Raw genomic sequence first — 25007 nt, forward strand, 5'->3', positions numbered from 1 at the left:
CTGAGCGAAAGTAGTGTTAGGTGAATAAGACAAAGTTGTGTTTTTGTATCATGAGGGTTTTAGCTCTGCACGGATAGTATTGGGTTTGTCTTGTTGATTTTATGTGTTTCGAGTTCCAGTTTCTTAGAAACAGGAGATTTACGCAAACAGATTTTTCTAAAACTTTGACTTTATCCTTTAAAGGAACCTCACTCTGATTGTCTGTCAGTTGCACTCACAGTCTGGGAACACCCAATTAAAAATTTATAAATGAAAGCCACAGCTTTAAAACAATTATTAAGAGATCTACAGTTGTATACCAAATTATTAATGAATCTCAAAAGAATCATAATGAAAGAAATACCCTATGTGAAATCTAGAGCTTTGTTTTTCTATTTTTTTTTTTTTTTTTTTTTTTTTACTGATTTTGTAAAGGAAAGCTTGTGGATATTCTTATCCACAATTACTTTTATTTTAGCTTTAAGGCCAAGACATATAAAATGTTTTACCTTTCATTGCATGGTAGTTGAAAGTTATTTATAATAGAATGTAATCATCCAGCACATCCTCTGTATGTTTTAGCTCATCATTCTGCATATAAGCTCAAATTGTTGTATTTATTTGGGTTAAGCCTTGCTTAAAGATCTACATCAAAGTTGTAAAGAAACCTATAAATATTAAGAAAACGTCTAACCCTGCTTTACACTTTTTACTATGGATTCATGGATGATCTAAAAAACATTTTAAAACTATTGTTTTAATAACCTCATCAAAGCAAATCAAGCATAGTTTTTCTGCACACTGCAGTTATAAGTGTATTATTTTTTTCTAATGTGCTGCTCATTGAAAGAGATGAAAAAGTTGTTTAGTTCTGATTCTCGCCTTTAGCCTGAATGCCAGTATATATAAACTATGTTTCTGCAGTGTGAACCTTTGTGTGTTCCTATGTGTTCAGAGTTATGTTTGTTTGTGTGTGTGTGTGTGTGTGTGTGTGTGTGTGTATGTGTACCTATCTAGCCCTCAGAGTAAGGACCATTTTTCCAAATTCTCCATCAGACTGAGGACCAGTTGTTGCTAAGTGAGGACAATTTGCTAGTCCTCACATGCTATTTTGCTAATGGTTAGGTTTAGGGCTAAGGTGTCAATCGGTTAGGGTTAGAGTGAGGGATGCATTAGTAATGGTTAGGTTTAGGGTTAGTTTTGGGGTTAGGGCATAGAAAGGATTGTAAATGACTGAAAGTCAATGGAAGTCAATGGGAGTCAATACATGGTCCTCACTACGATGCCAGAACCAGTATGTTTGTGTGTGTGTTTGTGTCTTGGGGTGTGAGTATAGACTTAGACAGATTTATTTTATCATTTTGTATACAGAACTGTAAACAAAAAGAAATTCCGTGTAGAATAGCTCTCTTGACAATTTCATTTTTTAAAGTGCAGCCTTGATTAGATAAGCAGCAGTTGTTGTTGAGCTGCTACTACTGCCTCCAGCTCCTGAAGAACTCACTTCTTCTGGCTCAGGGTAGGAAGAGGACGATGATGATGATGCTGTGAGGGTGGTAGTCCCCTGGGTTGGTGCCATCGGCAGATTTAGCATCGACAGCCGATGCTGGAGAAGGTGTGGAAGCCGGAGGGGTCCGGGAGGAGCCAGCTGGGGATGTTTCAGCATTTGGCAGGGAAGCATCCAGAGTGCTCTGCTCATTTTCACCGGGAGAGGACTGTGCTTCCCGTCTAGATGCCGGAGATTGCCTGGAAACAGTCTCAGAGGAGTTTCCATCCACGCAGAGCTATTTGTTTCTATCGGCACAGTGAATCTATGTGTGGGAATTTGTCAGGACCAACCCTGTGACTTGTCTTGCAAAAGTCTTTCTTGAAGCATTGCTCCTCTCAGACATGTCAAAACAGTTTAATGTTAAGATAAGTTCATCAGGAGAAGGACCCGCCATCCCCCTGTTACCACAGCTGTTACACCGTTACCCACCCCCCTGATTTATTAGTGAAATCTGCATTGTTTTTAAACTCACTTTCCTTGTTTATGAAAAGTAGGCCCAGCTAATCTGCTGAGGTCCTTACAGTATCTCTACCATAACTGTGAGAAATTATGGCTTTGTCCAGCTCCAGCTCAATGTGTGATTCAATCTGCATTAAATCAGGATCTAATGTGACCATAATAAAAAGATGACACTACTTTTAAATCAAAATCATAGAATATCCCTGTCTGGGATTTTACTTTCCCAAAAAGTGAAAGTATCCAAATTACCTCTCTGTTTACCCTACTGTCTCTTAGCTCATTCCAATAATCTCCATAAAGGCAGAGCTGTTGTGATAAATCATAGTGGACATTAAATAAACCTCAAATCCAAGCCAAGGATCTTTCTTTGTGAATTTTGTATGTTCTCACTGTGCATGAACTGCTTGTATTCCGATTTTCTCCCACACCCTAAAAACATATGTTAATTGGTGTCTCTATATACCCTCAGGGGTCTCTGTTGATGGCCATGACGGCCAGTCCAGGGCGTACTCTTTACCCTACAATTTTACGAAAGGGAAGAGCCACTGGTAGAAGAATGCACCTTTTGATAATCTTCAGTAATACCCTGAATTTATTTATCTTTGTTATACATTATTTATCTTCATATACATTTCTGTTTAAACCCTAATTAGCAAGCACCTACTACAAATATAGAATAGAATTCAACTTTATAATCATTATGCTGTCACAAGTCCAGAGCAATGAAATAAACTCTCTTCATTAACCTATCCCCTTGGGGAGCAGTGGGCTGCCATTGTTTGGCGCCCGGGGAGCAGTGTGGGGTAGGGGTCTTGCTCAGGGACCCAGAGTGGCAGACTGTGGGAGTGGGGCTTGAACTCAGAACCTCTGGGATCCCAGCACAATGCCCTAACCACTAGGCCACCACTCCCATATATTCATAAATATTCACATTCAATTATTAATACATTGCATATTTAATTTTTTTTATTACTCCAATCAATGTTATTTTTCCATCTTTAAGGTGTGTAAATATATATACTACCCGAAAAGCTGAGGAATCAGGGTTGATCGACTGTTAAATGGCACTCTGGCGCCCCCCAGTGGGTATATAAAAATATATGACTACTACACTGACGTAACTTCCATGTACTCTACAGTAGTTGTATTCTAGGTTGATCAGATTTTATACCAAAAAAAAAGTTTATTTGGTCGATTTAAAAGTAAAACTTACATTATAAGAATTCGTTACAGACTTAAAGGCAGAATTAAATTCCTATCTGGAACAAACTGTAGAAGTGCTGAAAGCCTGAGTTCTTTTAACCAAAGTTAAACCCCCATTTGTTTAGAGCTGCCTTTGACTGCTGAAGTTAAACTGTTAATTGAGGTATTATTATTTTAAGGGTGTGATCCAACTGTTTTATTTTCTTCTCTACCTGCTGTTATCATGTTTTTTTTTTCCTTTTTAACTTGCTTTTATTCTGTTTTTTTGTGTTAATTTTTTTTTATTTGTTTAGCAAATGTTTTTGTTTTGATTCTGCTTTTATTTTTATTTTATTATCTAATTCATGCAAAACATTTTGAATTGTTCATGGACTGAATTGTGCTATACAAAAAAAATTTGCATTCGCTCAAGCAAGAAACTTTGAGACAGTAGTAACCAGTGTTGGGCACGTTACTTTGAAAAAGTAATTAGTTATAGTTACTAGTTACTTCTCCCAAAAAGTAACTGAGTTACTAACTGAGTTACTCCACAATAAAAGTAACTAGTTACTAGTAAAAGTAACTATTGCGTTACTTTTGCGTTTCCCGCCCCGGTAACCCTCACCACCCAGCCCCCACCTTCTCGCCTGTGTTTCCAAAGCCAGCTGAATAGAGCGGACGACAAAGACAAGAACCTGCAGACAGTTTAGCATTTATTGCAACTCAACGTAAATGACATCAGGGGGAACGCGATGTGAAGTTTTATAACAGGACATTCAGATCCGGTGAGTATATGAAATTAATAACTGGGGATGTCTAATTCTGAAATCCTGTGTGTTTGGGTTGTTATAGATACTGCAACATCTATCTATCCATCTATCTATCTATACTCTGTGTGTGACATAAAATATGGATCTCCATCCCTGCCACAAAGGCCATCAAATAATGTTTAAAATAAAAAATACAGTAGGTTGAGAAGGCAGAGTATCCATCCTTCCATCCATCCATCCATCCATCCATCCGTCCGTCCGTCCGTCCGTCCGTCCGTCCGTCCGTCCATCCATCCATCCATCCATCCATCCAGATTTCTCCCTTTCTCCATATAGGCTATCATTTCTGGCTGTTGTCAGGTTCATTTGATCGTTCACGCTCTCCATAGTTCTCCTGTGGCGCGAGCACAGAGCGACTGTTGCGCGCCTTTAGCGAGCATGCGCGTTTCCTGTCGCTTGCGCGGTGACTCTTGCCGCCTGCGCTGTGTGGAGATGCAGAGGAAACCGGTATGTGATGGGGAAACGCAGCTCTACGTAACACCGGTATTTCCATGTGGAAAACGCTGTTTTGCTGCTGGAGTCATCCTCACTCTCCATCTCTCTGTGTGTGCTGTACATTAACACCCACCAGCAGAAACACCCACCTATTCAACTGACAGACGGAATCTCATCCTCCCCTCTCTCATGACAAGGCGCGCACCTCTGGATGACCTAAAAAAATAATCCTTAATATCTCTTAAACAAAAGTAGCACAAACAATATTTTTTTCTGCACAAATCTGCACTAACGTTGCACTTACCATTCAGTCTATTTGCAGAGTTTTTTGACGTGGGTGGGGTGTCAGCTTCACGCAGCTGCGCACGAGTCCTATCATGAAAAAAGGTTCATTGTGCGACCTGAGTAACGCGCAGTAACGGGGTGCCTGCAATGGTAACTGCGTTATAGTTACAGTCAAGGTAATTAGTTAGATTACTCGTTACTAAAACAAGGTAACGGCGTTAGTAACGCCGTTAGTTTCAACGCCGTTAGTCCCATCACTGGTAGTAACAAAGGTTCTGATTTCTGAGCTACCGTAATATTCACAGATGTTTTTTGCTTCACAATTCTCACTAGTCAGTGATCATGATTGTGTCATATCCATCCTTTTCTAACATTCTTTGTCCTTCCACTCAACTTTCTGTTAAAATGCTTGAAGATAGCACTATAAATTGCCAGCTTCTTTCAAAAAGAAATTAAATGGCTTAACCCTGCCTCGTGGGCAATCCATGACCGTCTGACAGATGTCAAAGAAAAGAAAAACAAAACAACTTGCATAATAAATAGAATACACGTAGGCTCTAAAAACTGATTATGCATTGAGCTAAGTCAAAACGCATGAAAAGAATTTGTATGAGTAAGCTTTTTTTTTTATTTATTTATTTAAGTTGTTAAATGATAGCCAACTTGGAAAACAGTAGTTAAAGCTTAATTGTATAATTTACACCAAAAGTATATAGAAGACATACATAAAAACAGAATAGATAAACAAGTGTGCTATAAAAAGATTGAGAGATTAAGTAATATGGTTATTTTGGTTGATGTATTGTTCTTTTCTCCTAGTTTTTTTAGCTGTATTCCAAATATGTTTTATACGGAAGAGGATTAGGGCCACTGAGGAAAAAAAAAAAAGTTAACTGATTTTTAAATTTTATTTCAGTTTAATATTGGGAAAAAAGTCAGAATTCTGACTTTTTTCTCAGACTTGTGATTCTAAGATTAAAGTCAGAATTCAGATTTTTTTTTTCTCAGATTTCTGACTTTAATCTTAGGATTCTTAATTTTTTTCTCTGATTTCTGACTGTAATCTCAGAATTCTTATTTTTTCACAGAATTCTGATTCTGGGATTAAAGTCAGAATTCTGATTTTTTTTTTTTTTTTTTTTTTTTTTCGTTAAACTGAAATACAATTTAAAAATCAGTTAACTTTTTTCAGTGGCCTTAGTCGTCTTCCGTAGTTTTAAGATCTACTAATTTCAAGTTATATTTATTTCAAAGTTATAAAGGAGGGTGTGTGTTTGAAAAATCATTTTATGTAATGAGTAACCCTTCAGTGTTCGATTTGTTACCAATGCAAGAGCCTGACAAGCCCCGCCCATTTTTGGACGTAACTTTTGTTTGGGCCGTGACGGAGCTTGTACACGTAGCCTAGTAGAATGTGTTCACTGAAGATGGCGGCCCTGTGTGAGACTTACAGTCCTGCATATTTGTAAGAATCTGTTTTGATTAATTTATGTTTTTGACATCATTTTTAGATTAACCACACAACAAAGTTAGCCAAGTGGTATTATCAAAGTTTTAAAGTGTTGTCATGAAGAGGAGTCTCACTGTTAACCTATAGTTAGCACAGGCTAGTTAGCTGGCGGTGCTAACTAAGCGGCGGTGCTAAGGCTAGCTGACCAGGCAGTGAACCTGTTAAATTGCCCTCGGAGATCGCTCAGGGACACGTAACTTAGCCGTGTGTTTTCCTGTCAAGAAAGACTTCCTGTTAAGTCAACATCCCGTCCATCTCCCTAATAGGTTTTGTATGATTTTAGCTCATTTGCAATAGTATTTTCTATGTGTTCCGTTGGGGATATGTAGCTTCCATGCTAGCTGTTGAGCCAAAGCACCCTTTCTGGACCCTTCGATCAAGACGGCTTACATTTTTAACGGTCATTTAATGTCTGGTCTGAATAAGGAGAGCTAGCCTCGGTTATGTAACAGCTGATTCTATATATTGGTGACAAGTTGCAGGTTTATCGCTAACTTTTGGGCTGTTTGTAACTTTAAATCTCGACATAGCTATCGTTAGCATACCGGGTTGTTAGTGGAAAAAAAAGTAATCTGATCGCTTAAAAGATCTTGGGTCACTCTCCTGGCTGACTGAGCTTCTTTACCATCCGTGTGAGCTGTGACTGTTATTGATCCGCTTCCCTAGCATTGCAATTTCATCCAAATCGCATGAGCTTCCCATCTGACAGCTGCACAAAAACACAAGTCAAACCTCTTAAGATAATGCATTCTTGCATTGTATTTGATTTGACCGTAAGATAATATAGATTTTGTTAGTTAGTTTTGTTAGTTCTTTTTACCTTAAAAAAAGCCCCAAGAGGTTAAGCAATTGTTTTTATTTTGCATATCTGGTGACTCGGAAGAGGTGATTTAAAGTTTATGGTTTCATTTAAAGATAATAATGGCATATGGCCCTCTGAAATGAATGCTGATTTATTTAAATGAATCAATCATTGTTTCGATTTTTATCTTTATTTTATAATTTATAACACAAAGAAAGTGTTCCTTTGTGTTTTGCTAATCTGATGCCAGTTTTTAATTATAAAATCAACCCTCCCAAAGGAAGCATCCTCATGCACTTATTTCAGATGACTGAGACCTTAATTTTATTATTTATTAAAATCTTTCAAAAGTTTTTCTCCCTCGTTTTATATTTTGGGCCTTTCAAACTGCTATGTTCTTATAACCCTAGAGATTGCATTGTTGACTGTGATTTACTTACGCTAAAGTATTTTTTCTTCAGTTCACTCATCAAAGCTTAATTTGTGAAATTGTGTTTAAGGAAATTAATATGTGGCTGACCAGCTGTGTTTTCAATCATCATTATATGCATGTTTGTGTTTGTGCTTTAATAAGCAACACCAATTCCAAAATACGTACTCTAGAGGTCTATAAGTAATAACATAATTTTTACTTGCCATTGTAAGATGGAAGCATCTTTTTCATATTTGTTTTAAAATTTAAGGAAACTGAAAAGCATAATTAAATATAACTTTTCCCTTTTAAATATCAATTGCATTTTACAAATATGTGAAAAGGGAAATACCGACTGGACATATAAATAGTTAAAACACTTTCTGATGCAGAAGCTGCCACGTTGTATTTTCTACACAAATAAAGGTGTGGTGATGTCCCATAAATGGAACCTGTGCAGCTTTCATTAACCACTCCCACCTTCTTTTTCTCCTTTCAGCTACGCCTGACTTTGGTTTCTTCAGTAACATCTCTCAAAGTGATCTGGTCCTTGGACTTGCTCTGCAGACATGCAGCCAGCTCCTCGGGGTGGCGTGCCTGGCGTCTCTGCCCCTAGTAGGTCAGGCAGGATAAGGCCTCAAAAGCAGGCAACGTCAGCGACAGCTACCAGGCCTCCTCCTGCTCAGCCCATTACAGACCCTTTTGCTTTTGGCAGAGCTCAACCCCCCATGGCGGCAGGAGGTCTTCCTACAATACCTAACAGCAACCCTCCACAAATGCAAACTCCACCTAACGTCATGTACTCTCAGCTTGGCTCTGGACTCCCTCCACAACCGCAAATGCTGGAAAACGTTGGAGCTGCAGGAGCTGGTCCACCCCCACCCTCTCTACCAGGGGTGACTCTCTTCACCCCTCAGAGTGCAGCATCTCCTGGTGGTTTCCCATCGCCAAGTCCCACAGGCTATTCGTCGGCTAACAGCGAACAGGATTATTTCAATTCAAGAGATCCAACATCATCTATGCCTACAGATGCATCCCATACGGTACCAGCACCTAGTAACACACTTTTTAACCAGGACTTTCAGGCCCAACATCTTGGTCATTCTTTACCTTTTCAACCTCTCCCTCTAACATCTTCGTCTTCTCAGTGGGTTCCTGATCACTCTAGCCGCCCTCCCTCAGTTCAGAACTATTTCCAACCAACTACTGATCCACCAGCACGACCCTCTAATATACCACCACAGACCCAGATGTACCCCACCCACAGCCAATCACCCCACCACAATGCCCCTACCCCTTTAGCTCATCCCGGAAATCCCCAGAGTCAAGCCCCTCCTATTCCACTTCAGAACCCTGGACCAGCTGCCAGCTCTCTGTTGCCTGACCCAAATGGACCTCCGCAGCATAATTTAAATTTTCAAACCCAGAGTTATTTCAGTCAGAGTTCTGCGCCCCATGATTTATGGTTCAACCAACCTGCACAGGACTCAGGCTACCACCAAATGGGTACTGGCTCAAGCCATCCTCCGCCCCCTACAGACTTCTCTGGATCCCCTCATGTTTCCAACACTGGGTACAGGCCTGCCAGCCAACCCGGGCCGAGTTCTGCCCCTTCCTCTGATGCATACGCTCAGGACTCGGGTACAATCTCAATGTTTTTCAAAGGCAGTGATGTGGAAAATGAAGAAACGCTTGCTGATGAAAGAAATAAGGCGTTAAACGGTGTTGCCACATCATTTCAGCCTAACAGTAACCCACCGGCCCAGAGCAGTCATCCAGATCTCTCTGTGGATTACCAAGGAGTTTCTGTTCTGGATCATTCATGCCTTCCATACATGAATGAAAGCAGTCATCCTTCACAGGGACACAACCAGAAGCCTCCAGAGAGTGACTTTGACCATGTTGAGAATTTGGAGTGTGTTCCAAACCAGGAAGTTCTGCCCAATGAATCCAGCAGCAGTGCTACTGCTGCACCTAACGCAGTAGAACAGTTTGAAACAGGACCCAATCTGGAAACTCCAGATTCTATTCCAAGACCAATGAGATCCGCGAGTGTGTCATCCAACTACAGCAATTTAAGCCATGGAAGTGGAACTGGCCCTCGTCGGCACCAGGGAGTCGAAGGAACTTTTATTCAGCAGGAAAGCCCGCGTCTCGTCGATAATCCCAGCGCTCCTCCGGCTGCTGCCGCTGCTGGAGGCTACTTCGAACAGATTGATACATCTCCAGGTGGTGAGGTGGGCATCCACCAGGGTTCGGTAGAGCATATGTGGCACCCAACACCCAGCCCCCCGAAACCAACGGGTATTTTCCAAGCAAGTGCAAATAGCTCATTTGAACCTGTTCGCTCGCACGGAGTTGGAGTACGTCCTGTGGAAGTTGACCGAGCTAAAATGGTCGCTGAAGGAGGTGCTGATTGTACATCTGGTAACTTGGAACAGCCACCAGACAATATGGAAAACATTTTTGGGTCAGGACAAGCTGCAGCCTCTGCTCCTGCAGATGGGTTACCTAATCAAACACACCCAGTGGTGCATTCTTATTCTCGACCTTCCTCTCGTGCTTTTGGGGCCACACGGCCCTGTGAGAGTCCGGCCACTACTCTGTGGGCTCAGAACGATCCTGCAAGCTTGGGTGCTAACATCCTCCTTGCTCCTGCAGCACCGACGGTGTTGGCCCCTTTAAGAGAACCCAGTGCTGATGTTATCCAACCACCAGAAGATAGTCCACTGGACCTGCAGCCCTCTCAGAGAGTTCACACAGCCAGTCAGCAGCACTCAGAGAACCTAGAAAACCCACCAAAGGTGAGTGATGCAGAGCCAGCTGACTCTCAAAGCAGCCTAGGTTATGCATCTCTGCTTGTCTCTGGCTCACCCCACCAACCTGTTTTAATTGCCCCGCCTGTATCCAATTACAGTGTAATTCCTCCCAGTATTCCTACCCAATCATCAGCTCAGTCTAATCATGGAGATGTGACTCCTGCCGAAAGATCTCTCACCCAGGGGCTAGGTGCTAATGCCTCCCAATCTTCAGCCCCACCTAAACAAAATCCTCTCCTTCCTTCTGGGTCCGGGCCTTTCTGTTCCTCTGCTCCCAGTCAGGCCCCACTCAATCTGACTCGTAATAAATCAGCCGGAGCAACATCAGAAATCCCAACTCCACCACTCTCTCAACAAGTCCATCCTCCTCTTTCACGGGGCCAATCATTGGGGGCGGAAAGCCATTCTAGTGTTAATTCACAACCTACTTCTCTTGCGACTACTTCTGTCTCTAATCATAATTCAACATTAAACTACGAACTGCTTGATTTTTCTATGCACCAATCATACGCCCAGAGCCATGCATATGGCCAGCCGTCTTCTCTGCATGAAGCATCACAGTCTAGTAATGGGTTTTACCTGCAGGTCACCAAAGATGCTCAACAAGGGGTACGAGATGTAGGGAATGCCTCTGTCCAGACAACAGTTCCTTCATCCAGCTCACAGGCATCAACAGCACCCACTCAAGCTGCAGCTAACACTCAGCTGATGCAAAATGAACCTCCGAAAACATCTGATTCTCAGGTTGCAATGCAGGGACAGAGGGATGCCCCTCCTGTTCCTGTTAGTGGAACCCAACCTTCTCATGGTCAATATTCAACTTTGGTACAAGATCCTGCTGCAGGAAACACTCCTGCTCCTCCTCCTGCTGCTTCTGCAGCATATCCACCAGTTCCACAGGGACCACTACCTCCAGGGGTTTCTCAGCCAGCTCCAGCTGAGGCACCACGACCTCCTTCCTCTGCAGGGAGCCATCAAGGCTATGTGCATCCACCTCCTCCTGTAGCAGGACAGGCCTATAGTGGTTACTATGGAAATTATGGCGAGTACCCAGACAGCAGAGGGCAGTATCCTCCTGGCCATTATCCACCTCCAGCTGGAGATCCTAGAGTGCAGCCATATTATCAAGTAAGTGTTGCAGCCATTTTCATCCTACACTTAGAAGCTCTACTATAGCCTCTGACCAACTAACATGTTTGCGCATTTGTAGCCATGTGGAGCTCCTTAATTTATCAGCTGTTTTCTGCTTTCTGCTCAGGATACTACCTACCGGGGAAGAGCCGATCCTTGGTATGGCAGATACGACCCACAGAACCCAGGTTACCGTGATCCAAACTACCAATACAGAGAGCCACAATCTGACCGACCCAGTTCTAGGGCCAGTCAGTACTCCGACAGGCCCTCATCCAGGTTAGTAAAACGGCTAGTCTTATTGCAAAGATTATATATTTACACTGTCCTTCGCCACAACGATCTATAATCCTTTGAGAAAAGTTTTATTTTTAATGTTTGTTTGTTTTTGGAAACTTGGTCCTAAGTATTGTATCAACATTCAGCTATTCCTAAAGGCCTGTTTTTTTTTTTTTTTTGTATTCCAATTTGATATTTGAGTTGCATACAAATGCAGCATGGCAGTCAACTGTTATGAAGGTAATGTCCGGAGAGTACTGATAATTGTATTATAGTTAGGGATGCACTGAGATGAACATTCTTGGCTAAAAACGACAAATTAGCAAACAAAGGCGAAACACAGAAAGAAGTTATCCTGTTAAATAATGAAATCACAGCATTTTGGCTACGATATCTACTAAAAAAACAGACACAGAAGTACCAAAATATTTATTTACTGCTGATGTTTTTTGTTACGCCCTTTACCTTAGCAGAATAACCGGGGAACTTTTTCTGTTTTCAAACACGTCCGCCACATACGGAGTGGGCATGTTTAGTGTCTGCTTCCTTTTCAGTGTCGCATTCTTCTCATATTCAGAATGGTGATAGAGTTATTTGGATTTCTATTGCATTTTCTGCATTTTCTGAGAGTGCTGTGAGACCAACATGTAGCGTATAAACACCCCTTCATTCAAAATCAATCTGCTGCGCGCTGAACTCCCATCAAATCTGCTGCACTACCTGGGCTCTCTTGCTTTACAGCATGCGTTTGACAACGTTTCTGCATTTTGGCTGTGCTGTTTGTCGCATCAGCACAAGTTTCGGCCACTTTGTTTCTGTAAATGTCTATTGGCCAAAAACAACCCGAAGGTATATAAATATATATATAATTATTACTCTATACCTATACCTTCTGTCTTTTTTTTTTATGTCTCTTGGCCAATTAAGCCCATTGTTTTTTCTTTCAATCCTGTTGTTGGACGCAATGTTAGCGATACACGCTGGTGCAGCAATGGAAAGGTTTTATTGGATACAAAGACAAACAAAAAAACGCTCTTAGTTTTCACAGCTCAGCCGACTGGGAATCCCTCCTAACCTGCTCTCTTCACCCCTGCTGTAAAAGTAGCTCTCTGCCTGCAGGTGGTAATCCATGTGTTCACCTGCCTGCAAGTGTTTAGGGTGAGTCGATGAGTCTGAATGGCGCAGGGTTCATGTTTTCACAGCGCTTTCCTTATGTATGTTTACAACTTTCAACATATCCAGCTTTTGTGACGGAGCCCTTTATTGGAATTTAAAATTATTTTTGAAAAATAGTTGAACAAATGTTTCTTAATTTAGATGAATATAATTTATGAAATAAATAGAAGAAGAAAGTATGAAGATTCCCCTTTTATATTCAGTTAGATCATTTTTAATCTTTAGTCTCTGTGATCAGCAATTTACCTTTGACTTTTCTAAATAAGTACTTCTGAGAGGTTCTGCACATTATTGGGAAATCAAAGTGCAATATTAATGATTCCAGTACACTCTGTTACCTTTTGGAGTTTGGGCATAGTTTGAGTCAGAAATGGGCATCTGTTAGAATTAGTCTGAATGTTGGGCCATACGCACAAATACGTTTTAATGCACATTGGGTTTAATCTGTATATGTTGTAGAAGGTTGGGTTTGTGTGAAATGTTACCTTGTGTTTTTTCCCATTAGGCAAGGCTATCCTGAAGATTACCAACGGGCAAACCGAAGCACCTACAGTGAATATTATGCAGATTACCCCAAACACTATGATTATAGAGGTATATGCTAAACTATTTGCTAATACAATATTGATTTTATATTTATTAAAGAAATTAAACCAATTTAATTTACTTTCTACCTTTATTTTAAGGGTACAGATACGGACAGTATGACCAACGATACGCGGGATACTACGATCAATCCTATTGGTCTTATTACAATGAATCCTACAAAAATGGCTATTATAACCAGCAGTATCCTGCCAGGTATGCTTCATAAAAAAAGCTTTGTAGACGTTAATCATGTCTAAAGCAGCATAGCTGTGGGTGCTGCTATGAGGTGTCCTCTCTATTGACGCCTTTTGTTTTAATAAGTGCCGTTGGCTCGTTCACAGGAAAGATGGCTATGATGACCAGTGGCAGTACTACCCTGGGTATGATCCCAGCTTTGATGAGGACAACATGCGAGGAAGAGAGGCTTATGGGGATGACTTTGACCGGCGCAGCGTGCACAGTGAGCAGTCGGCACACAGCGTGCACAGCTCTACTAGTCATCACAGCAGACGAAGCAGCTTCAGCTCACGGTCACAGCAGGTAAGATCTTTAACTGTTTAAGTGTAAAAAAAAAATATATATATATGTTTTTACTATTCATTGTCTAACTCCAGTTTTGTTCTCAACTTTGCAGAGCCAGGTGTACAGGAGCCAGCCTGACTTGTCTACAGTTTATGATGCAACCCAATCCACTCTGCCTGTTGACTACTCTCATGCGCACTACCCAAATCAAGCGGATGCCTCTCAGAACTACAGCCAGTACATGTATCCCTCAGAATACACTGCAGACAGTACCTGGATTGCCCCAGAGCAACGTAAGAGCACACACCCTCAGCTTTGGTGCAAATTTCTTTTCTAAGGACTGTTTTAAGCACTAGTAGAAATGTGTTTCTTTATCTTAGCTTACTTGGGTACTGATACTATAAGTATTATTTCCCTTCCAGCTCCTCCTCGTCCTGCAACTCCAGAGAAGTATACCATGCCCCACCGTTGTGCTCGCTTTGGACCTGGTGGTCATCTGATCCAAGTCCTGCCTAATCTCCCCTCAGCCGGGCAGCCAGCTCTGGTGGAGATCCACAACATGGAGGTACATTAAAATTGAAATACCTAATCCTTTCTGCAAAAATCTGTTAAGTGGTAGTATTTGTTTATTAAGGTTTTTAAGCAGTAAGACTTTTAATATATTATTTTTCATTATATTCAGAGGCAACTTTGGGTTTCAATAGTTTTTCAGAAAGCACGTTATGTTTCTAGAACATTCATGGTTTTCTTGTGTTCCTCTACTGTTAGACCATGCTGCAGGACACCTCTGATCAGGCTGAACTGCGTGGGTTCCCTGGACCTCTGATTAAGTAAGTCTAGAGTTTGATTTTTCCCCTTCTCTAATAGTTCTTGGTGAAACTAAACTCATTAAGATATAACTAAATTAAAAAGCTCCCATTGATGAGAATCTGAGATAATAGCCCCTGTCAGAGTTCGGACCGAGCTTGGATCAGTTAACCATGCCGAGCTTGGTTCCTTATGACCATTTACACATCACTCTAGCACCGTTCCTCGCCTCCTAGTGACAATCTACGGTAATACTGCTCTCCAGAGGTAAACAAGCAAATCAAAATGGTAGCATCCGTAATATTAAGGAAGTTTGGTTATAATTGTGATTTTTTTTTTTTTGTGGTTTGCTGAGAGTCGGGCGAAGAAGGCAGCCTTTGGGGAATTTACTTTACAGTTGGCTTTTGGGAAGTGGATACGATAAACGATAGTCTGATCAAGGCTTACAGATGTACGAAAAAATGACAGATGTTTAGGTTCATCACACTGCTAAGCAGAATCATTACTGGAAATCATGTGGCGCCGTAGGGAAGCTTGTATTTTTATGAATGTATGAAATGTCATGATTATGGAGGCTGACTGTAAGGAGATGACGTGGTCTGCTCATGCACTCTTTGTTATCTAAAAACTGTGCCTGAACTGAGCTACGGCAAGCCCTACTGATGAACTAGTACAGGTTTAACGTGGTTCAGTTGTGGTTCGGCACGGTCCGGTGCCATTTACACTCAATAGTTCTCTGGATTACCGTGCTCAGACTGATCTCTGCACGTGTAAATGGGGCTTATGTATAACTATAACAATCTTTATGAAAAAAAACCCAGACATTTGTTGTACAAATGGGAAAAAAAAATTCTATTTGTTTCTTTCTTTGTTACTGAAATGCATTACATCCTAACATCTTGTGCTCTGCCATCAGGGAGGAGACCCACAAGGTTGATGTCATCAAATTCTCCCAGAACAAAGCAATGGAATGTTCTCGTGACAACAACCTCCTGGACAGAGACTCTGCTCGCCTGCTCTGGGACTTCATCATGTTGCTTTGTAGACAGAATGGAGTGAGTCAGCGTGCAATTATAAAACTATCAAAAATACTCAGCATTTGATTAGAATTTGGACTTTAATATCGTTTTGCATCTTCTCAGACTGTGGTCGGCACAGACATCGCTGACCTTTTGCTGAAGGAACATCGCTCTGTCTGGCTGCCTGGCAAGAGTCCCAGTGAAGCCAACTTGATCGATTTTAACAACGAACCTCTTGCGCGAGCTGAAGAGGAGCCTGGAGCTGGGCCGTTGTCCCTCCTGTCCGACACTTTCATGATCGTCCCGGAAAATATTGGCAAGGAAACAGAACGCTTCAGGGAGCTGCTTCTGTTTGGACGCAAAAAGGTATGAAACAAAATGATCAGCTGTATGGCATGTAATTGTTTAGAATTAAATGGATCTGACACATTTTTTTATTGTCTATGCGTACAGGATGCCCTGGAAGCAGCCATGAAGGGAGGCCTTTGGGGTCACGCTCTGCTGTTGGCTAGTAAGATGGACAACAGGACACACGCACGTGTCATGACGAGGTGAAGCACCTGTGGTTTTACATTTTTAAATGGAGTTTTTGGTTTTTCCTCTCATTAGTAAAACTGTTTTCTTCTTGATTAGGTTTGCTAATAGTTTGCCAATGAACGACCCTCTTCAGACTATGTACCAACTGATGTCAGGAAGAATGCCTGCTTCAGCAACTGTACGTCCTCAATCCATCACTTTTTTTTTTATTGCTATTCTTAAGAATAGTTGATATATAATTTTTTTCTGTATACAGTGCTGTGGAGAGGAGAGGTGGGGTGACTGGCGCCCTCATCTGGCCATGGTGCTCTCAAACCTCACACACAATATGGACCTGGACACCCGCACTATCACCACTATGGGAGACACTCTTGGTAGGGTTATTTTTTAAAGCTACCATCAAGTAGAAGTAATTTAAAGTTAATTTGAAGCAGGTAGCCTCTTAACATTTTTTTTCTTTTCCTGCTTGGTCCAGCTTCTAAGGGTCTAACTGATGCTGCTCATTTCTGCTACCTGATGGCCCAAGTTGGCCTGGGAGTTTACACCAAGAAAAGCACCAAGTTGGTCTTGATTGGCTCCAACCACAGGTTAGCCCAAAATGCACACAGTCTTCCAGAGATCTTTTTTTTTATTTTTTCCCCGGATAATAAGCTGTAACTATCTGTCTGTTCTTCAGTTTGCCCTTTAATCAATTTGCCACCAATGAAGCCATCCAAAGAACTGAGGCCTATGAGTATGCTCAGTCTCTGGGCTCCCAGCATTGTTCACTGCCCAACTTCCAGGTGAGAGTTTTAACTTTATTTGGTCATTCTAGCATTTAGTATTTAGTTTCACACCTTTTGTTGTAGTTCTAATGTTATATCCAACTATATTATAAGGACTATGCTCTTTCTGTCTTCCTGCAGGTGTTTAAATTGATCTATGCATGCCGACTGGCTGAGGCAGGCCTGTGTGCCCAAGCTTTTCATTACTGTGAAGTGATCTCAAAGACGGTCCTCATGCATCCCTCTTACTACTCCCCTGTGTTCATCAGCCAGATTATACAGGTGTGTAGTCGATTCTTGTTTACTTTTACAGTCTTTGTCGTATTTTATTCTGATACATGACATTTTTGATATTCTTGCTTTAAGATGTCAGAAAAGCTGCGGTTCTTTGATCCACAACTTAAGGAAAGACCTGAGCAGGAGCTGTTCATTGAGCCTGAGTGGCTGATCCACCTCAAACAGCTGGATGGACAGATCAAGGTGAGGAAAGGAAGAGATTCTCCTTCACCTTTGATTACTTTGTTGATCTTAGCCAGTAATGGTGGACATTCTAGACATTCAGTTGACTAATATTAAATCATACATTTAATTGAAAATTGTTAAAGTGTTACTTTTGTTTACATTTATTCAAACATATGCTGTAAGTTTCATTTAGGCAAAATGTTTGATGTTTTCTTCTCTCTTGTGAAGACCGGAGTGATTACATATAATGTGGACAGAAGTACTCCAGCACAGTTTGACTGCAGCAGTGAAAGTTCAGACTTGGATCACCAGAGTCCCCCTGAACCTTACAACATGCCACTGGAAGTGGATGGTCAAGCCCCTGAAAACCCACTCATGAGCTCATTAGTGCCTGGGCCCCCTCCACAGGGAGTGCAGTTGATGCCTCCAGGTGTGTGTGAATGTGTTTAAACTTTTGCTCTCTGCTGTATGAGTCCCTCTGATTTTTGACATATGATTGAATCATTTTCACTCCCTTTAGCTCCTGCTTCTATTCTCCAAGACGGGATGGCTCCGCCTCAGCTCTCATCCTCCAGTGACGTTCCCCAGTTCTACCCTGTACCCCCTAGTGGGCCGCCAGGCCAAATCCCCATGCCTGGATTTCATCCACAGGATCCTGGCCTTGCCCACCCTCCCTTCCAGCCTCAACATGAGCAACCAAATGCTTATCCTGGAGCTCACCAGCAACATGGTCCTCCTCCACAAGAGGGCCAAATGTCCCCTCACATGCCTACATCACAGGTGTCACATTCACCTGTCCAAATGACCCACCCACCTTTTCAGATGCCCCAGCACATGCCCCCCTCTCCTGGACACATGGCCCCCATGGAGCAGCCACCCCTGTCCCACCCAGAGATGCATCCGTCACATATAATGTCGTCCTCCCCACCCCGGAGCTCCTTCACTCCTCAGATGGACTTATATGACCACATGGCAAATATGGTCAGTATGGAACAGCCTGTATTTCTATCAGCCTAGCACATCTTATTTTACTTACATATTATTTTAACTCAGACCCCATTTCAAAATGTTGCCAATCTGGAACACCAGTATTGGCAAACTGGGGTTCACACAGGAAGTGCATAACCTTTTCTGTTTGGTGCCACAGGGCTCGAGAAGATCAAGGACAACTTCACAGTCTTCAATGCATTTGGTATGTTGATGTAACCTGGCAACATTTTTAAAGCATACATAGCGCACCAAGGCTTTTAAGAAGAACATTAAATCAAGACAAATATTACTGACTTAAATTTAGGGAGTTTAAGTCAGTAATAAGCATCTGATACTGAGATTGACATCCAAATCCAGTCTGATAAGAAAAAAAAAAAATTTAATCAGCCTACATTAAAAATCGGATAGAAACATTGTAACCCTTTAATCATTTATATATATGGGTCAGTGGTTCTCATATATGTTGTTGAGTATCGTTCTGACTAATAAAAATTTGTCACAGATTTCAGAAATAGTCTCTGGAAGACTGGGCATGAAAAAGTGTATAGCTTGAAATGTCTTTAGGCTTTAACGTTAGCTTAACTCTTTACGAGCAATGTGAGGCATGCGTGAAAAAACAAAAAAAGATGAATGAGAAGTGTATTTAGTTTTAAGTTGTGATATTTAATTCCTTAAACGTTGGTAAGGTAGTCTATAGTTGCTAAGGTATACCAGGTACACCTTTTGGTTGAGATAATAAAAGTGAATTTGTTTGTCATCAGCCATCAGGACGCAGCTCTCGCAGAGCCTCTGAGTCATCAACTCACTCCGGAAGAGAGCGGAGCAACTCTGCTGTGAAACAGGCCTCTCCACCGCCGCCCTCTATCCCCGAACAGCCGCGTAAAGAAGAGCCCAAGAAAGCCAAGAAAGATTCTCCAGAAAAGGTTCACTTCTTTCACATATAGCATTTTCAAAGCTGCAGACAAAAGCCATACTCTGTTTAATGTGGCTGTTTCTTTCCTGGCATGCAGAATAAAGGCTGGTCGTTTTGGCCCTTTGGGAAGAGGAAAAATGAGGCTCATTTGCCAGATGACAAAAATCCTTCTGTGAGTTTTATGAACTTCCCTTATTGCCTTCCACCTTACTGATAGATGTTCTAATGTATTATAATTGACCAATGTGTTTATCTGTCAGATTGTTTGGGATGAGAAGAAAAATAGATGGGTTGACTTAAATGAACCTGAAGAAGAGGTCGGTAAATTTAAAATATTTGAATATGCATCTTAAATAAGCCTATTTCTAATAGGTTTTGTTTTCAATTCTTAGAGTAAGCCCCCTCCTCCACCTCCCACTGGTTTTCCCAAGATGCCTCAAATGCCTGGTCCTGGAGGGCCCCCTGCCCCTCCAGGTACTGGTTCTGCCGTCAATATGTTTTCCAGGAAAGCAGGTAAGAAGCATGTAAGGTTTACCTACCCTCATGATCTGCAGTGAGGTTCTGTTAATCATGGATCTTTAAATGATGTGTTTGAACAATACGTTCTATTTTGTTGGAAGGCAGATAGCTTAAAGAACGTCTTCAACAGTATTTAAAAACAAGAATTGGGATTTATTCCCCAGATTTTCAGTCTAGCTCAGAGCTGGAACTTCTTGGTGGTGTTTGCTGATTCAGCGGTGTGTACTTTAACTAAAGGTTGATCTTTAGTATAGTTGATTGTTCCTGATGATCTTCAACATTGGTCCTCCTCACAATTTCAAGTTTGATTCAGGTGGACATAATTAGAGGAGGTTCATATCTAGTTTCTTCTACAGTTGAGCTGAAATGTTAGTTTTACCCCAGATATAATAGCCCAAAGTTATTAAACATTAAAAGATAGCATACCTATAGCTTATTTATTACTATTGACCTCTTATACAAACTTAAATGATCCATTCATGGCTAAAATATCCAATTTGGCCACAGGTGGAACATTTGACTGCTACTGTAAGCCTTTTCAGTGCAGATATCCTATGGAAATTTGATAATATTGTGGATCCTACATGTGTGTCTTGTCTCCTCAGGCACCAAAAGCAGATATGTGGATGTTCTGAACCCGAGCAGAACATCTAAACCGAGTGGAGCGGCCCCAGCTCCAGTGGACCTATTCGCTCCTTTGGCTCCAATGCCCATGCCTGCTAACCTGTTTGTGCCTAGTTCAGGTGTGTGTTATGATGCAACAATGAGCTAAAGAAGAACTTAGAATAAAAAACCCTGAGATGAGTGAATATCTTTTGCTTTGCTGCTTTACATTTCAGCATTGTAAGATGCTTAATACTTATAACTTCTTTAGAACTAGATACATTCATAGGATATGTAGCATCTGAAAGCTTTTTGTTGCCACTATACAAGGCAACAAGAGGAAGCTCTTCTTTTAAGTTATTTTGTTAAAGTTAGTTTAATGCTTATGCAGTTTTTGTTTAGTTTTGGAAAACAAAGCAGAATACCATGGGCAAAATTTGATCAAATATTTTCTTTGCATGTGAAGCGCCTAATGACCAACAACCCCTGGAAGGCAGTGAAGGTGGAAATCAAGAGCAGAATTCACCAAGCAGCAGCGCTGCTCCACAGGTCTCTGTGCTTTTTGGTTAATAAATGTTTGCAGAATATTCAGGGCAGGACAGTATAAAATTTGTTTGAAATGATTTTCCAGGTATGGATAAATCTGGAAAAAATCAGAGGGGAGTATGGTGAAAATAATTGTATTTCTAGATTTTATTGTCCAATTGTCAAAATTAAATTAAATTCCCTGTTTGTATTTATTTAAGGCTTATTCTCTTTAAAAATCTTTAGTCTATATTAGATAGTGAACTTTAAAAATAGGCTCACAATTTGGTTCCCTGTAATTATATTCTAGAAAAGTTTGGGGTATTTTTTTCTGTGTTTAATTATATGAATATTTTCATAATTTAGATTTGCAGGTTTTAAGGAAAACCCTTTACCTTTTGCTGGCTGTCACTCAGCATGTTGGATATTGTGACCTTTCATTAAAGCTCTGACTTTACTCATTCCTAATCTTTTATTTTGCTGTTTGACGTCTGTAGGTGTTTAACCCAACACTGTTACCGCCAGCCCCAGAAGGACCTCCTGTTCCAGATGGTTTGCAATCAGGCGAGGTGAGATCCATCTTTCTCTGCTTTCTGGCTTTATTGCATAATGACATAAGGCTTGACTGCAAATGTCATTATGAATAGTTTGCTTCTTTTAAGTTATTGTAAGAGAAGTACTTGATGCATGCATGTCAACCTTAACTCTGTCTCATGCTGAATGCCATTCCACATTTCTCTGTGATATAATTCCATCCATGTTATTTTGTTCTAGAAAGGCAGTTATTTAATGGACATTTAATTAGTTGCACTCATAACTTGGTTGTTAAAATTGATCTAATCAAATGCATGAACTGATCATTAATATTGGGTGATGGGTTTTTTGGTCTGCTTTCTTCCCTTCCTACTTGTTTTCTTTAGCTGTCACGTTCTAGCTCAATGAGTTCTTTATCACGTGAAGTGAGTCAGCATTTAAACCAGGTACTACTAGTCTGTCTTTAAATAATCCCCTCTCCATATCCTCCTGTCTGTCCTATAGTAGCTCAACATTATTCATTTCCATCCAGTGCTTTGCTGCGCGTCGTTCCCAGAATGTCCCCATGTTGTTTCCACCTGCTGTCTCCAGCAATGACAGTTACGACTCTGTACAGAGTTAAGAAAACACAACCCTAAAGAAAGGAAATAATTGTAATAGTGGCTGGTTTATGGTTAATTATTACACGGTCAAAAAATTTCTTGGACATAAAGAACAACCCAGTTTTCTCTAATCTAAACTTCTTGCATTTTGTCGCATTGCAATCACATGCTTGTCCAATTTGATTTTATAAGCAGTTCATGTGATAGTCCAGCACAAACTTGCACATAAATGTGTTGAGGAAGGAAAAAGATGCAGGGGTTATTAAATATAAATGAATATCAGAAAAGTGCTATATCCATTTATCCCAGCTTTGCACATTTAGCTCTTCTTCTGGTGAAAAAGCTCCAGCTCAGTCAGATTGGCTGGAAAGCATCTATGAGCATTTATATCCAAATTTTACAGCAGACTGTTGGATTAAAATTAAAGTCTGGACTATTTTATTGCATGAATATCATCACATTTTCTTCTCGCTAAATATTTTTTTTTCTGTTAGAAGTAGTCATGGGTGAAAAAAAAAATTGACTGACTGAATGAATTAAATCACATTTGTGTCACCGTAGCTTCCGTATAGTAACTTTCACCACCTGGCTGGTCAGTTAAGCTTGGCAGCCATGTCTTAGTGGAGCTATGGAGCTCATGTCCTGTTTGGTCCCCTTAATACTGTAACATGTAATGTGATCACTAAAGAAATAGAAGAATATCTTAAAAAAAAAAAAAAAAAAAAAGAAGCTACCTCACAGTTGTGTTTGGTGTTTTATTTTATCACTTATAACCCCACCGAAATACATCAGCTAGTGGTGGCAATGTGAAAAAGAAAATGCAAGGGTTTGATTACTTGTGACCTTATAGAAAATTCTCAATTATATATCTGTGCTAAAATGTATGACAAAAGGGTGTTACACGATGAATCGTGCTGGAGACTGCATTTGTCCTTTTAGAGTTGTTCTAACCCTGCCGTCCAACTTGCACAGCTACTAAAACAAGCCCTAACAGCGCGTGTAATGCTTCATCAATATAGATCCATTCTACATTTCCTGCCTTATTTGGGCATAGCTTTTAGATTTTCTCTCTGTCAACATGAAAGTAATAAACTGTTATCTGCTTCTTCCCGGACAGAGTCATCCTGCCCAGGGTACTGCACCCACCGGAGGTGTCACTTTTTATAACCCTGCTCAGTTTGCACAGGTGAGGCTTTTAAAACGGCACACATGGTCACTTATGACTTATTATCTGTTTGTTCACATTTTCTCTTTTCCGTCTTGTTATTTCATTTTTTTTCCCCAGACAAGTGCGCCATCAGGAGGTGGACCACGGTCTAGTCGGTTGAGCCAGCGCTATCCAGTTTCGAAGTAAAGGAACATCCAAGAGAGACTAAATAACTGAACTAAATGGACAAAATGTGATTCTACCTGGAAGTAAATGAAGCACACGGACATACTGCTCTCTGTCTTAAAGAACTCCTCCTCTTGCCTTCATTTAAAAGCTTGATCTCATTATGTGGGTTTTCGTCCAAACAGCTTAACCAGTTTTTCATTTTGTTTTTTTAACCATCAGCCCAGTAGGTTTCACTGGTGTGTTTGTCACAAATGAGAGTTTCCATGAAGGGCTTATTCCTGAAACCAAAACGGGGGTTAGAAAGTGATTTGCATCATGAATACATTCTTAAACAAACTGTGCTATCATGTTGGCATAAATAGTCTACAATAAATGCCTCACTAAACTAAAGCTGCCAGATGTAACACTATAAGCAGCATGATCATCCAGTGTCCCATTTTACACTCGTTTTTTTTGTCCGAGCTCCATGTCAGGGTGGTTGTGTGAAGGATAAGAAGCAACTGGCACCTTTTTTTTTTTTTATTTCATACAGGAGATTTCTAAAAGCAGCATCTGTGTTGAAGGTGGCATCTTGTGATCATTTTGCTTGTTTGTCTTGCTGTGTAGACATTTCCTTTAGGTCCATTGAAAGAACCCTGAAGAAACGTATGCAGTGATTGGTCGCTGCTTCTTTCAGGTATTTATTGAACCCCGGTCCCTCCCCCATTAGTTATTAAACTAGGGGGTCTTTTTGTCCAACTTCCTCTCCAAATTCGGAGCTGTCCACTTCAAATTGAGGGACGATTGTTGGAATAGCAAGAGCCGGAATTCAAGATGGATTTTAAATATTGCAGAAAATGAATCTATCCAAATATTTGTATATCAGATCGATTGTATTTATGACCTGTAGACAAAAGGTGAGTGCGTGTGTGTGTGTGTGAGAGAATACTAATTTTTTTTCCAAATAGTCTTTGACCAGATGCATTATTGATTAAAGAAATTACAACAATCGTAATCTATTGGTTTGTATTGGCTGCTTCTGCATAAAAATAAACTGTGAGCTAGCCACACCCTAAATACGTTGTCATTTTAGTTTACAAATGTAAACCCTAAATCTGACAGGTGTCTCAAATGTTACTTGTTCGTTTATTTCGTCAACGTCAGTTTGAGCTTCTAAAAGCTGGAGGCGAGGATGTTTCCCATTGTCCTGGAATTTCAACTGTGAAATCAACGAAAAAATCAATACAAATAATGGAAACAAATGGTAATAAATTTATTTTTGCGCTCTGTAGCACTTTGATAGAGATGTCTAATGGTGTCATTTACTATATAAAAACTAACTTTGAATCAAGTTTGCCGTCTTTTATTTCTGCAAAAGGAAGGCTAAGGTTACCAATGTGAGCTGTAAAATTGGCCAATGTAATGTAGGAATTTACCAATTTATACAAATTATTTAAAA

General features: G+C 40.7%; 1 protein-coding gene across 3 annotated transcripts; it reads left to right on the forward strand.

Moving 5' to 3' along the window:
• Nucleotides 1-6091: 6091 nt before the first annotated feature.
• Nucleotides 6092-24899, forward strand: sec16a (SEC16 homolog A, endoplasmic reticulum export factor). Of its 3 annotated transcripts, XM_038275031.1 has the most exons (32): nt 6092-6184; nt 7943-10247; nt 10848-11390; nt 11521-11672; nt 13354-13442; nt 13535-13649; nt 13778-13976; nt 14071-14251; nt 14381-14523; nt 14727-14788; nt 15682-15820; nt 15908-16150; nt 16238-16335; nt 16418-16499; nt 16578-16695; nt 16797-16908; nt 16998-17103; nt 17227-17367; nt 17452-17565; nt 17776-17977; nt 18068-18528; nt 18695-18739; nt 19299-19460; nt 19548-19622; nt 19711-19767; nt 19843-19963; nt 20575-20712; nt 21039-21121; nt 21595-21666; nt 22018-22077; nt 23351-23419; nt 23519-24899. In XM_038275031.1, the coding sequence occupies exons 2-32, from the start codon at nt 8013-8015 to the stop codon at nt 23585-23587; spliced, it is 6486 nt and encodes a 2161-aa protein (XP_038130959.1). In that variant the 5' UTR covers nt 6092-6184; nt 7943-8012; the 3' UTR covers nt 23588-24899. The 3 variants fall into 3 exon arrangements, with proteins under 3 accessions (XP_038130959.1, XP_038130957.1, XP_038130958.1); XM_038275029.1 differs by having other exon boundaries at nt 7943-11390; XM_038275030.1 differs by lacking the exon at nt 22018-22077 and having other exon boundaries at nt 7943-11390.
• The last annotated feature ends 108 nt before the right edge of the window (nt 24900-25007 follow it).

This window comes from Cyprinodon tularosa, unplaced genomic scaffold (genome assembly GCF_016077235.1).
Source record: "Cyprinodon tularosa strain WSP-4 unplaced genomic scaffold, ASM1607723v1 ctg94, whole genome shotgun sequence".
NCBI classification, from domain to species: Eukaryota; Metazoa; Chordata; class Actinopteri; order Cyprinodontiformes; family Cyprinodontidae; genus Cyprinodon; species Cyprinodon tularosa.